The 14,882-nt window shown below is 40.5% G+C and overlaps 1 protein-coding gene across 1 annotated transcript; it reads right to left on the reverse strand.

Moving 5' to 3' along the window:
• Positions 1-1,500: 1,500 nt before the first annotated feature.
• Positions 1,501-10,931, reverse strand: snx1a (sorting nexin 1a). The gene is made up of 15 exons (XM_053479646.1): positions 10,731-10,931; positions 9,247-9,853; positions 8,729-8,865; positions 6,881-6,950; positions 6,431-6,474; positions 6,194-6,335; positions 6,027-6,105; positions 5,837-5,912; positions 4,834-4,947; positions 4,654-4,747; positions 4,171-4,376; positions 3,789-3,932; positions 3,574-3,654; positions 3,358-3,429; positions 1,501-3,215 (listed from the first exon to the last, which is right to left on the reverse strand). Exons 1-15 carry the CDS (start codon positions 10,848-10,850, stop codon positions 3,165-3,167), a joined length of 2,037 nt encoding a protein of 678 aa, XP_053335621.1. The 5' UTR covers positions 10,851-10,931; the 3' UTR covers positions 1,501-3,164.
• Between the last annotated feature and the right edge of the window lie 3,951 nt (positions 10,932-14,882).

A 14,882-nucleotide genomic window follows, 5' to 3' on the forward strand; every position in this document is an offset into this window, starting at 1 on the left:
GATTAGAGATGGAAAAAAAACATACAAAGAAGTGCAGAAAATGATGTCAAATGCTTTAAAATGGAGATCAAAACCAGAAAGATGTGGAAAAACTACCATTCGAATGGAGCGAAGAATAACAAAATTGGCAAAGACTCAGCCAATGATCAGTTCCAGCATGTGAGTATACTCACATACCTGTGAGTACTGTTACTATTAGAAGTACTGAATTCAAGCCACAGTACACTGTGAAGCCAGTGAAGCATGGAGGGCCCAGTATCATGATATGGGGATGCTTCTTGTACTATGGTGTTGGGCCTATTTATCACATTTCAGGGATCATGGATCAATTTGAGTACATCAGAATACTTAAAGAGGTCACGTTGCCTTATGCTGAAGAGGAAATGCACTTGAAATGTGTGTTTCAACAAGACAACAACCCCAAACACACCAGTAAGCAGAAGCATCTTGGTTCCAGACCAACAAGATTAACGTTATGAAGTGCCCACCTCAATCCCCAGACCTTAATCCAATAGAAAACTTGTGGGTTGACATTAAAAATGCTGTTTCTGAGGCAAAATCAAGAAATGCAGAGGAATTGTGGCGTGTAGTTCAATTGTCACAGATGTGAAGCGGTTCTCAGAAAGCAAGGTTATACAACTAAATATTAGTTCAGAGATGCACAAGAAAGATTAAACTTCAAGCGTTTTTGTTTAAATGGTAAATTCATCACTTTATAAAGATGAATGAGAACACTGCTATTTTTTTTAAAAAGACTTTTGTTTTTCTTTACTTTCTGTGAACTAATAATACATTTAGCACATTTTTCTTTATGTTGTGATTCAAAATAGATTGTGCAGGGTGTCCAATGCATTTGTGTGATTTTAATTAAAAGTTATTATATGGATATGGTGCACTTAAATTATCTGCTGCTAACATCCTAATCTCAGATGTCTAAAAAAGTCATGCCTTAAGGGGTCAGGACAGTTTTGGAGGCACAAAAGGAAACAAGACAATATTAGGCTTAATTTTTGGGGTTTTAATATTATGGCTGTATGTCATGTATTATTTTATTGTATATTATAATTTAATGTTTTATTTTAGCATAATTTGTATTGCAGGAGGCAGTGTGGCTTAGGACAAACCCTAACCTCCAGGATTGAGGATTTGATCCCCCACCTCATGACCTAAATAGGCTCCAGGCCTCACGTCTCTGTACACAGAGTAAGAGCTATAGAAGATGAATGAATTAATTCGTATCATCACTAAAGCGTATTAGAATTCCAATTAGTAAATTTAAACATAAATGGCACTAAAGCATTATTTGTTTTTTACTTTGTTTTATTTTAAATAATCCATGGTTGCTGGATGGTAGTGGTGTACAGCAGAGCCAGTTAAGTTGTGATGCCTGAACTTACATCCAGTAAGCCAAACATCCTTAAACATCCTTTTTGTCCTGTTTGTTTTATCCAGTCTGCACTAAAAATTTTAAAAGCTACACCAGCCGCAAACACAGGGAGATATTCTTTAAAACTATCTTTATTGTGTTTTTCAACAGAAGGTGTGCATAAGCAATATCTACTGTCTTGGTTGAAAGATTAAAAAAATACAGACTAACAAATAAACCTTTACAAACATTTATGGCAGTTCAAAAGATTTAACATGTCAGATAAGCAAGCACGACACTCCCTCGACTTCTCCCTTAAAGCGTCCCACTTGCATGTCCAACATCTGGTAGATGGAAAAATTCCAACTCTTATTTATTAAAGGGTGGAATGATATGCAGATAAATTCATATCAAATACAATGTCCTCTGTTAGTGCAGTAGCGTGTTGGGAAAAAATGTCAATCACCATAAGGATGATCGTTCTGACATGCCACATACCATGATTATCGCGTTTGAGGGAAGAAATATTTAAATGGCATTAAAAAAAAAAACATTATTGTGATAAGTGCATAATGGATTAAAGTATACAAATGAAAAATGTTAAGGGCTATATGTGAACAATTAATGAACAAAATAATTTGTATAGTAACACTGCCTTAAATGTGGTTTCATTAATTTCATGGATAAGAGTGGCTCTGACATACAATGTGTAGCACAAAACAGACACCATTCTAGGAAACCATGCTTAAGAACGACTCACAGGCAAACGTTTTTAGAGTAACATTGTTCGGCAGCATAAGTGCTTAACCAGTCTGTATTAAGTACACAATTTATAGCAGACAAACATACGATCCCTCGACACTCAAAGTGTGGTCAAAGTGCGGAATGTCACCTGTATGAACAGGTAAAAGCCATCATACGGTGAATGTCAACTGACATGACAAAATAAAGACAGCTCAGTTCTTCTTAGACTCCAATGCAGTTTGTTAGGGTTGATCTCTAAGTGTACACACCTCCTCCTCCATTTGACAACTGAAGAAATTAATCACCCAATACCCAACATTTCATGGAACTGATTTGTTGTTTTTCACTTTTACACAATAAAACAATTCTAACACCCATATCATGTGCCTTCATGAGGAAGTGAACTTATTTCAATCAAAACATTAAACTTAGAGCAGAAGCTCACAACATCCCAGTTTCTAAACTCTGAACAAACTCGTCTTATTCATCAGTTAACGTGTAGGATTAGGATCGGTTACACCAAGCACAAGACAGCATGGAATGGAGAAGGAGGACAGGAGACAGCCTGAACTTGGGAAAGGGTGAAAAAAGTGGTATCTTTTATATTTGGAGAGAGAGGGCCCACTACTGTAAACCATTAGCACTGCTGATGTGCTAAATCTCAGAGTCCAACACACACTCATCTTACCCTGGATGGTGTGAACACTATTCACACTTAATGGCACCTACTATGTCTAAACACAATACCTTTACAAAAAATTAACACGTCAGACTGTTTCTGTCCCATCACCGTGCGTACACACTCCCTAAAACTAGTTCTGTCCAAAAGTAAACACGAAGGGTATATTGGTGGTGGGGTGGGGGGTGACAGGGGGGTAACAGAAAAATTCAATCAAATAGTATAAGCTCCTGGTGATTAATAAAAAAAAAAGATTGTTTCTCTTTCCCTTTGCATTACATCTCTTGGTTTATAGGCAAGAGGTAAAGTGTATAGAAAAGGCAGACTCCGTCTTAAGCAGGCCTGTGTATGCGTGTGTGTTTGTGTACGCCGTCATCAAGCAATTGCTTTTGCCTCTGGTAAGAAGGCCTCCCAGTACTTGATCATCTACATGAGAAAGGGCGAGAGAGAAAGGCAGAGAGAAAGAAATGGTGAGAAATAATGAGTTTCTTCATAATAACCGTGTAAACAGTGTGTGTGTGTGTATATATATATATATATATATATATATAAAAGTTAAAATTTTTACCTGTTGCTGTGAATTCGCCAGCGACTCCAAATATCGCACAATTTGTTTCTTGAAATCCCGAGCCTTCTCTTTCTGTTGTAGAAAAGCCCCATACACCCCCCAAAAAAGTACACCTTAATGCTGTTTATCATAAACGAGCATCCTTACAAGCACTGTACAATTAAGTCTGCAAATCATACCAAAAAAATTAATAAATAAACTATAGTCCATGCCCACCTCAAACCTGATGACTTCCTTTCGTACAGTGGCAGATACTCTCTCAAAGTCTCTTTCATACTGACTGACCTTAGACTCCCACTGCAACACATAGTCACATCAGCCCATTTGGAAACCAGCGTCAAAATTGTAAACGTCTGATTGCTTAAAGAATCATGTACAGGTCATTTGATTGGATTATCGCCTACTTTCTACATTCTGTCCATCAGTGTTACCTCTGAGATCTCATCCTTAGCTTGCTGAAGTTTGTCTGGTTTGTTGGCCCACAGCAGCTTGGCCTCAGTCTCTCGTTTCTTCTGCAGCATGTTCTGAGCCTCCTGCCAGCGCTGCCATGCCTTCATCCGCTGGTCGAAGCAAGCCTGGACACGCACACATGGGCACACACTTGAAGCTAAACCGCTTTAAAGCTGAAGATGTGTGAAGCTTGTCTACGTCTGAGCTTTCTGAACGTATGCAATTGGAAAAATTGCCTTGTTGTTTACCAAGGTTTAAAGCTTCCACCTCCGTGAACTAGAGTCAGTGATGAAACTATTCATCAATATGCATCCACATGAGTGAGTGTGAATCATTCATGTATAGGAGTGTGTATCTGAATACCCTGACTGCTCCAAGCAAGCGGATGTAGTCTGCAAGATGCTCAGCGAAGACGAAGAAGTCACTAGAAGCCTGGTCCTGATGAAGTTGCTCGATGCGATCCTCCACTTCGGCCAGCTGGGACAGAGCTCGGGAGAGCGCGGTGTTATCTTCCGAACTACCCAACATTGCCACACTTTTCGCAAACACAGCTGTGTTTACAGACAACTCTGCAAACAGTCAGCTCTAGTATTATTACTTCAAGCAAGCAAATACGGTTAAGAAATAAACACACATTCTGACTGTATAAAAAACTAAAATGATGCAGAACTACAAGTACAGGACACTATGATGCATACAAACAACATGCATATAAACAACATTACATTAACAGTAAAAAACTATTCAGCTAACACTTATTTATCCTTACATTACCTAAAGCCCATCTCATATGTGTAAGTAAGCACTTGTACACCAGACACTTCCAAGAGCACAAAACACACCTACCTTTCCTGTGGTTAACCAGTGACTCAACCATGATGTGTAACTTCCTCAGCTGTTGGTCCTCACTCTCCACCTCCTGCAGCTTCTCTTCAAACCACTAAAACACAAATTAACATTCTTAGCCCTTTTTAATCAAGATGTATTATACTGTGGTAGCTCGAGAAAGACTTAGTCATCACTCACAATGTCTGACTCATTCATTTTGATGGTCATCTTGCTGACTGCATCAGTGGCCTTGTTGATCATCTTCAGGAATCCAGCTCCACTCAGTGCCTGGGTACTAACTGCCCTGGGTAACTAACAGAACCAAGAACAGACACGACAGCTTGGTTACATATCAACACTTGAAGCTTCTTCACCTTCTTCTGAGAGCACCAACAACATTTTTAGCCAATATTTTGTGGACACTTGACTATTGCACATAGGACTGCTCCTTTCCCAAACTGACGTGAAAAAAGTTTAAAGCACACAACTGTGTAGAATGTCTTTGTATGCCCGTAACATTATCACTTCCCTTCACTCGGACTAAGACTCCACTCGGACCTGTCCCTGCATGGCAATAAACCTGCGCACAAATCGAACTCCAAAAAATAGTGTGTTAAGGATGAAGTAAAGGAACCAGAGTGTTCCAAACTAAGCCTGACCTCAGCACCACTTCGGAATAAAATGGAACACTAACTTTCTCACTGAATAATTGCAAATTCTGACACACACAAACACACTTACAAATCTAGTGGAAAGCCTTCCTAGAAAAGTGGGTGGTGTTAGAAAGGGAGTGACATTCAGGTGTCCACATACTTTTGGTCTTTGTGTTTATTTTGTGGAGTGCCTTATACCCCTATCTCACCTACGTGGTTTTACGCGGTGGCCGTAAGTACGGTTCATCATGATTCACCGCGAGTTTTTGCCGCTGTGAGTATGTTTCCATCTTTCTGCGTGAAAAATTAAACATGTTTAATTTTTTTGCCGGTTCTCGCGGAAGCTTGCGCTCCTTGCGGAACGCCAGCTGAACGTCGCCAGCGGAACGTCGCCAGCGGAACGCCGCAGCGACTCTCCATGCCTAACTCCGCATCTCACCGTGCCTAACTCCGCATTTCACCGTGCCTAACTCCGCATCTCACCATGAGTCAAACCGCATAGATGAAATAGGGGTATTACTACAGTACATAATAAAGAGCTCTCTTACCTCATCCTTCTCTAAAAACTCTCTCAGATCTGGGTCTTGCAGCAGTGATGGATGAGACACAAGTCTCTGGAGGTACCTTAATGATCATTTGACAGATGGAGAAACTTCCATTACTGTTATAACGGAAGGAAAAATAAAAACAGAAAACACACAAGAAAAAAACCCCAAAAATAACAGAGTGTAGGATAACCTTTCCAGAGCAGCTCTTCTCCTTTCAACAAACTCAGCTGATGATGGATCTTCCTTTCCCACCTTTACTTTTGTCATTCCTTTTCAAAAAAAAAAAGAAGAAGAATTTTGGTAAAGCGATCTAAGAAAGAAAATACTTCAGTTTTTGCACTACAAAACCGGACATACCCAGAATGCTCTTCTCTGGCGGCGGAGGCACAATGTGTCCATTCTGCGAATGTTTTTCTGACAGTTTTTCGTAGAGACCCAAAAAGTCGCTGAAGCGCCTGCGCACGGTGAACTGCTTACTGCGGAACATGGGTAATGTCGTCTGTGTGAGAGAGAAGGATTTACGACCAGATTTACAATCACTGTTGTCTCACAAAAAGATTTTGCTTAGCACCTCACAATAAAGAGATAACATACTTGTGTGGAGACTCTGTAGGCCATGTAGGCATTCATACCATCACCTGCAACAAATTGGAGTAATGAGTCCAATTAGTCCAAACTAAAAAGTAATCGGTGCATTGGATAAACCACCCTTAAAATACTCAAGCTTTATTACTACAGTTGTAACCAGTTAAAACATTAAACGTAAGCCACAAAACAAGGACAGTGGCGCTATAGCTAAAGGAGACTAGTTGTAGATCTTCAGTAATAGCCCACATGGGTGGAGGACAGAGGAAACAGCAGCTAGCTGGCATTAGGCAAAGGGGGAAGTGAAATATTCTCAGATTTGTTAAGCATTGTCTGACAAGTTATCTACATCAAACTATTTAACCGAACCGTCATCACAATGCTAACATTCTACTTCCCAATGGTAATAATGAAGTTCCTTTGAGGTCAGCCACGATTCATTGAAAAGAAAGGACTTACCGACTTTCTCAGGGTTTGTAACTGAAATGTTCAAATCAAATTTGTCCTCCTTTTCCTCTTCCTCCTCCAGCTGTATAAGAGAATCAGAGGGAGAAACGGGGCGGGGGGAGGATAACACACACATAAATGTCATTGGGACTTCTATTACAGCACCTCATCCTCAACACCCAGAGGAAATAAATATTCTTCTCACTGAACTTAAAATAAAAAAAAAAAAACATTTATTTCATTCATCATCATTCTTTTTTAACTTGTTTTTAAACTTGAAGCTATGGAGCTTTACTGGTCTGGCTGTTGGAAGGAACTTAAAAAAAAAAAAAAACACTTATAAACACAGTTATTTATAGAAACACTGAGAAACTAAGTGAAACAAATTTAGCAATTGAAACAGTAATTCTTAGGGCTGAAATATCCTTAAATAACATCACACAAAAGAGGTAGTGCTGTTGTATTGAATATCAGCATTGTCATGATGCTGCCATACGCACAAGGGCGCAGGCAAAAGCGAAAGGCATCACAGCCGTGCTGATATCCAACACAACAGCACTCTCTCGAATACAAGATTGGTTTCACAATTCAACAAAAAGCTAATTTATCAAGATTATGATTTGTTTATTTAACTCCAAAAACACATAAGGTGTTCTCTTGTTTCACAAACCATGAAGTGCCCTTGATTAGGGTTTAGAGAAAGATTTGGCCCTGTTTTAGGAGCTAGTTGTAGCTTGCCGTACACTTTATGATAGTAAAAATAAAATAAAATAAAAAGTTCAGAGACAATTCTCAGAAAGACTTGGAAGCTATTAATAAGGAGTTTAAGATTACATAACATTATAAGAAATGTTTTCTTGCTGTGTGTCTCTGTGACTTGTTTTTAATGTGGGTTTTGGCAAGCAGCTGCTCTCCCTTCATTCCAGTCCTGCAGGCAGTAATGACCGACAGTGCTGTTACCGTCTGATCACCATGGAACCCCGTTCATCCAATCAGATTACTTAGTCAGAGCTAACTGTTGTGTACTTGATTTTAAACCATGCATTAACGTAGTTATCCGGCAACCGTATGAGTGTATTTGTTTCCACAGTTGCCTAAATACAATGGATTCAAGCAGGAGGCACACCAGAGGACTTAGACAATTTTGCATTAAGTAAACAAACATGGCGTTACTTGAGAAGCTTAGTTTCCATGGACGCAAAACTTCTCGCCATTTCTTACATGCCTGCTGACATGCATGTAAGAAATGTGGGCATGTGCACGAGCTACACACCAAAGGAACACTAACACATGAGAGCCATCAAGTGAAAATGAAAACACAAGTCAGATGTAAAAATGTTTTTACATAAGATAAGGGAATACTATAGCTCACAGCAGGAACACTATTCAAGAACTTTTGACTGGAGGTGCAAATACAACAACCCTTTACATGAGATCTACTCAGGAAGGTAAACTTTATATTTATAGGCTTATCACAGCTGTACTTTGTGACATCACAAAAATATGCTTTAGTACAACACTTGTACAAGTTGTGCTTGAGTACAGACGTACTTCATTCTTTAAAATCATATTTCAACATCTTTATTATCCACAATTTATCGACACGAATATTAGAGATAGGGAAAAATTAGATTCAGAAATAAATCGCAAATCTTTTGGATTGCGATTTATGCATCACCGTATGACTTCAAAATCAATTAAAAAAAAAAACTATTTTAACATTTATAATAGAGATGAGCCAGTGCTAAAATGCCTCACTTGGTTTTTAAGTGAGAAACCCAATGTTATAAGGAATGGGCTAAATTTAATTATTAATTTAACTTTTTTACAAAGCAATGTGCTCTGTGTAGGATTATCTACCTCCTCTAGTGTTTTAGGCTGAGGTTTGGGGGCACTCGCTGAAGCCAACTGAGAGGAAGCTGGTGCCGAGGCCTTTGGTGTTTCTCTCTTCCTGCGGTCATTTCGAGGACTGTCCAGAGACAGCTCAACAGTGGCCTCTAAAAAAAAAAAAAAAAAAAAAAGAGAGAGAGAGAGAGGAAGGGGGTTAGGAAAAAGAAAAAGAATGTTGCAGATCTCACAACACACTGCACTAAGTTTGCAGGAAGTGACTGAAGGTTTGAGGTCACTAACAGGCCACGTCAGCATCAAGAAGCTAAAACGCCTCATCAGCACAGCGGAGCTCGGGTCAGTATGAAAAAAACAAAAACAAAAAAAGATAAGCTGCCCTTGCTCTTCCTAATTTCAAAGACAGACAGCTGAAACTGCATTTCTTTATCATACTCTCCTAAGAAGGTCTAAAAAAATACTAAACAAAACTCCAAGCTCAAGGTTGATTGAAAACTGTCCTATCAAATTAAATCACAACATAAACGAAATACCTGAAAACAGATCGTCCTCGTCCGAATGCAAGCCATTGGTTTTGGAACTGGTGTCCATGCTAGGTTTAGCAGCAGCAGCAGCAGCAGGGACTCGGATGACCTCCTCAGCAAAAAGGTCAGTAGTGGCATTCTTAGACTGATCAGTCTGCCCTTTACTGGTTTCCTTTACCTGAGGTTTCTTCACTGCAGCTTGCAAAGGCTCCTCAAACAGGTCGTCACCATCATCATCTCCAAACAGGTCAGTGCTGGGTGCTTTCTTACCAGCCGCAAGTTTAGTAGTACCGTCTTTTGGTGGCTCTTCGAAAATGTTCTCAGGCTTTTTGACCTCGTTTTGAGGCTGTGCCGCTGAGCTCTTGCTGACGCCATCACTCTTTGTAGGCGCCTCGCTGATTTTCGGTAAAGCCGCACTGTTTTTATCAGCTCCAGACTCGCTTAAAGGATCAGCAAACAGGTCGACCTCCACGCTGGCGGCTCCTTTAGAGTCACTCGCTGACTTGGTGTTCGTCCCGCTCAGGTTGCTCAAGGGATCTTCTCCAGCTGTACCGAAGACGTCTTTAGGAGGCTCACTGGCGTGAATAAGAGAATCTGCCGGTTTAAGAAAAAGCTCCTGCACACAGATGATAGCAGAAGAAGACAAAAAATAAACACATTTACAGAGATAACATGAAATAAAATGCTTGGACTGACTCGGACAGAGCACTTGATATATTTGTGATCTTTTTTTTTTCTCTCTTTCCCATCATAAAAACACACGTTAGCAAGGGTTGAGAACTCTTGTTGTACTACTCTACGCCCTTTACTATTGAGTCACAGCCTACATACAGAGAGCCAACAACATCTGACTGTGGGGGGGGAGAGAGAGCTGAAGTTTTGCAGAGCAGCACTTCCTTGAATGAATTTGCATCAGCTTTTCCACATCTGTGCTCTCATTTACCTAGAGCAGTCCTCCATTTCCCAATGCTTATATTCATCTGTTGCACTAACACAGATCAGACTGCGAAGATTAACACACACACACACACACACACTATGTTTACAATTAACCTTATAACACTGGCACATTTACAGATGACTGTAGTGAGCATGTAATCATCAGACAGCCCGAGATTGTTGTGTCAAATATTAGTACATGAAGTACACCAACCAAGAAACTTTTTTTTTAATCTGCTTTAACAATCACATATTTAACTAACAACACAGTAGCTAGCGAGCTAAAGTTTCACATAGCTAGCTTCTCGTCCGTTATTCATGTTCAGCTCGGACCCGATTAAAAGTAACGCGAAACTGTGATGTTAGCGAACGTTATAAGCGTTAGCTCATTAGCTAACGACATTTCTGCTAGCGAGTCGCGTTAGCTAAACAGTGAAAGTGCAGCAGAAAGACAAGCTCACGCCTAAAGTTTACAGAGCTAGCGTTAGCTTAGCCGCGCAACAGAGACGCAGCTACCCGTGTTAAGCTAATACACGCAACGTAGTTTTACTCACACTGCCTGTGAAAATGTCCGCTCCTTCATCGCTGTCATCGTCCTCGCCTAACTCAGGCTCCTGGTCCTGCTCCTCTGAGTCGGGAAAAGGAGGCGGACTGCGCTCCGAGCCGGCCGCCATCTTCACTCACAGCCTAATATAACGAAAGAGAAGGAAAGCTGCGGCATAAAACTTTAGCTCAAGGAAATATATCGTAAGGAAGGCATACTGCGCATCAGCGACCTCTACTGACCTCTGTATTGATCAGCACCTCGCACATCAGCGCCCTCTACTGACAACCACAGTGCAGTGCAAACCAGAGCCCAGTACGGCAAAGCAGAATGCACGGCACATCAGCGCCCTCTACTGATAGCTGTACGAAACGTCACACAGCACATGTGTCCTGATACCTGTACTTATCAAGTTCCCTCTCGCCATCACCTCCCTCGGCTTGCTCATTCGGCCAAACTGATCGTTTTGATCATACATATTTCCTCACACATTTCAAACTATTTTCACAATTTTCTTTTGATTCTGTAAAGCTGCTTTGTGACAATGACCATTGTTAAATGCGCCATAGGAATACAACTGAAACTAAACTGACCACATGTACTGAACATCACACAGCACATCAGCCTGGAATGTTCATGTGTCTTCATGAAGAAAAAGATGAAGAAGTAAAGGTTATTACAAAAATCTTTAACATGTCCATGAGTCAAACGGTTGGTTCTATTGACTTCAAAATGACCAGCATCATTCCAGAAAGGAAATATTCTGCTTAAATCAGTTTCCTGCATCCTGCCTTAATGACTATTGGCCCATTACACCCACACCTGGCATCATCAAGTGCTTAGACTGGCTAGACACAAGACACAGAAAAAGACCCATTTCCGTTTACCTTCCACCCTGACAACAGACGACCCTGTATCCGCTGCTGTCCCCCTATCTCTGACCGACCTGCACAAAAAAAAAAGACAATTGAGAAAACTGTTTATCAACTTAAGTGTAGCATTCAGCACATAGTTAATCAGAGAAATGTTGAACCTGCTGGGATTGAGCAGCGTCCTCTGCAAACGGACTCTGACGGGGAAACTCCATTCCGTCACGACCTTCAGCACAGCCACACTGAACACGCAGGGCAGAATGTTCAGTCTATTGCTGTTTAGTCTGCTGAGCCACATCTGTGCTGTCTGAATCAGATTATCTGGTTTGTTGATCAAACTACAGTCATAGCCAGTAATGAGTCAGCTTACAGGGAGGAGGTGGAACAGTTCACAGAATGGTGCAGAGGCAACAATCAATCTCTCAGTGTTGATCAAATGAAAGAGATGATTGTTCTCTTGCATGAGGACCTGCAAGAAACGTTTGCCAATGGATATAAATAGAGTAACTGTCAAAAAAGCAAACTGCTCCAAGCAAACTTCTCAATGTGTACATCACAGAGGACCCTTTTTTAATTTGTTTTTCATTACCATCTAGGTAGTAGAATCTTCACTTTCTGTGTAGGCTGTAAAGAGCAAACATCTTCCCATCGATTTCTACAAAAAGAAAATCTGAGAATGTAAGGCCACCAATCTCACTCTTGGACACCTTTAAAAGGTAAGGAAGACGCTTCCTTCCAAAAGATGCTGCATCCACAAGAAGTTCTGTGCTACTGTATTGTTTGTGTTGCATCATGGTCCTAAGAGAAGTATACTTCTATCCCTATGTATACAAGCTGTATAGAGGATTCACAATACAAAACCCACTTGATTTGACTTGACTAGAAAATTGCATTGGGAGACAAATCAAAGCAGATGATAGTATAATCTCATTATTCCATCACCCCACCCCATACCCCTGCTATTATTTCCAGCTGTGGCTGGATCAGGTGTAACCAAATCAGGTGTGATTTGGTTACTTTAGTGTTGCAGTGTTTCTTCAACCTAATATTAGAGCCACACTGTCTCTAACGCCAGACATCTCCAATCTCTCTTCAGGCAGACACTTATCTCTAAGACCTGAACATTCATTCATTCACAACTAGACTATTTCTACAGAAAATATGTCATAAATTCCCATATAATTAAATTTTACTTGTATAGCACTTTTAACAATTGACATTGTCGCAAAGCAGCTTTACACAATCAAAATTCAATTATATAAGTTTGTATGAACTTGGATGTGAATGTGTATGAATTAAAATGATAAGACTGTCCCTGATGAGCAAGCCGAGGACGACAGCGACAGTGGCAAGGAAAAACTCACTGAGATGGTAGTAGGAAGAAACCTTGAGAGGAACCAGACTCAACAGGGAACCTATGCTCATCTGGGTGAACTGATAGCAGGGATTGATCTGCATTCATACTGTGTGAGACTGCAAGTTCAGTACAACAGAAAATGTGTTTAAGTTAAAATTGAGTCCAGTTTGTTATTGGAGGCTCAGGTAGACTGCAGGAAACTCCAGTCCAGAACAATCGAGCGACTGAAGTCACAAGTCCTCAGAGAACAGCTGTCTGCATCAGCCGAGGACAGGAACGTCTTCGCGTAAAAGTGGAACCGTCCCCAGTCACCACACGCATCCCAGGCAGACCACACGGGGGCATCCATGCGATGAGATCTCCAACCAGAAGCAGGACACCATGACGAGTCAAACAGCTCCAGAGGGCAGAGGGGGTCTGGATCACTGGCAGCTCAGGAGTGACATGTATAGCCAGGGACAGGGAGAGGGAAAAAGAGAGAGAGGGAGAGAGAGGAGTAGGAGAGATAACAGTTAGGTCTGGTCACAGTCAAACAATGTATAATGTGAATGTATATTTCGTGCAGAGTGCAAACAGGGACTCCGGCAGGACTAATTATGACAGCATAACTAAAAGGGAGAGCCAGAAGGAAACACAGACATGAGGGCTCCCTGAGATGTAAAGTGACCAATCACTTCACCATCAACTAACCAGAGTGATCAATGAGAGTGGGGAAGACAGCATCCAAACATACCTGTTCACCTAATACTCTACATCCATGAGTCCCCCAGATCTGCTCCTGACAAGCAGCCTGCATCCTTTGATCGAAGTAGGCGCGGCGGATCGTAAGACACTAGCAGTTTGCTCAGATACTGCGGCGCGAGACCATTTAATGCTTTTTACGTCAAAATAAGTATTTTAAAATCAATGCGAAATTTTACAGGGAGCCAATTCAGTGTGGATAAGATAGGGTGATGTGCTCGTATCTTCTGGTTCTGGTGAGGACTCTCGCTGCTGCATTCTGGACTAGCTGAAGCTTGTTTATGCACCTAGTTGAACAACCAGACAGTAAGGCATTACAATAGTCCAACCTAGAGGTGATAAAAGCATGAACTAGTTTTTCTGCATCGTTTAGTGACGATATATTTCTTATCTGAAAGAATGCTATCCTGATATTATCTACATGTGCTTCAAATGAAAGGCTAGGATCTATAATTACACCGTAACACTTGGCCTTCAGATTCCCCAGATCTCAATCCTATCAAGCATCTGTAGATGTCCATGTAGGCCCACCCCACCATCTATACTGTAGGTCTGGAGACCATGGTTTATGCGGTTTGAGCTGTTTTGAGGACACCAAGCTGGCCTATACAATATTAGTTTAATGTTATGGCTGTTTAATGTATACATCAATAATGACTATAAATGTTAACCTGTTAAATAGCAATAGTTCTTTAAAATAATTGTTCTGTGGGTGAAGAGTTTAAAGATGAAACATGTACAGCTCAATAAACAGTCATACTACAATTGTACACATTTGAGGAATGACAACAACAGTTGGATTATGTTAATAAAACAAATCTGTACTGATGGATGTTGGTTTGAATTTTAACCTAATGAAAGTTAGCCTGTATGTGAGGGCCTTTGCAGCCCAAATAAATGAGGGGACGTAGAAAAACAAGCTTTCACCCAAATATCAGTTTTAATAAATCAAAAAAATTACATTTAACTTAAAGAAAGCAATATTCAACTTTCAAATCAAATAAAGGTCAAAAGGATCAAAGTTAAATTCAAACTAAGAAACTCAGAAGAACTTAACTGAATTCAACAGACCACAGCGGGAAAAACTTAAACCAAACTAAACATGAAAACAACTACCCGCAATCCCCCGAGACTATACAATGGGAACACATTTATAGAGATGGACCAGTCCATTTTTAAACACATAGGGGAA

Source organism: Clarias gariepinus, chromosome 2, assembly GCF_024256425.1.
Source record: "Clarias gariepinus isolate MV-2021 ecotype Netherlands chromosome 2, CGAR_prim_01v2, whole genome shotgun sequence".
Lineage (NCBI taxonomy): Eukaryota > Metazoa > Chordata > Actinopteri > Siluriformes > Clariidae > Clarias > Clarias gariepinus.

Bases quoted from the DNA above. Each gene is read 5' to 3' on its own strand.
- snx1a (XM_053479646.1), bottom strand. From the start codon at position 10,850: ATGGCGGCCGGCTCGGAGCGCAGTCCGCCTCCTTTTCCCGACTCAGAG. The intron at 8,866-9,246 runs GTATTTCGTTTA...TTTTTTTTTTAG, and splicing joins CGAGGACGATCTGTTTTCAG to AGGCCACTGTTGAGCTGTCT. The intron at 6,951-8,728 runs GTAGATAATCCT...TCTCTTATACAG, and splicing joins AGCCTAAAACACTAGAGGAG to CTGGAGGAGGAAGAGGAAAA.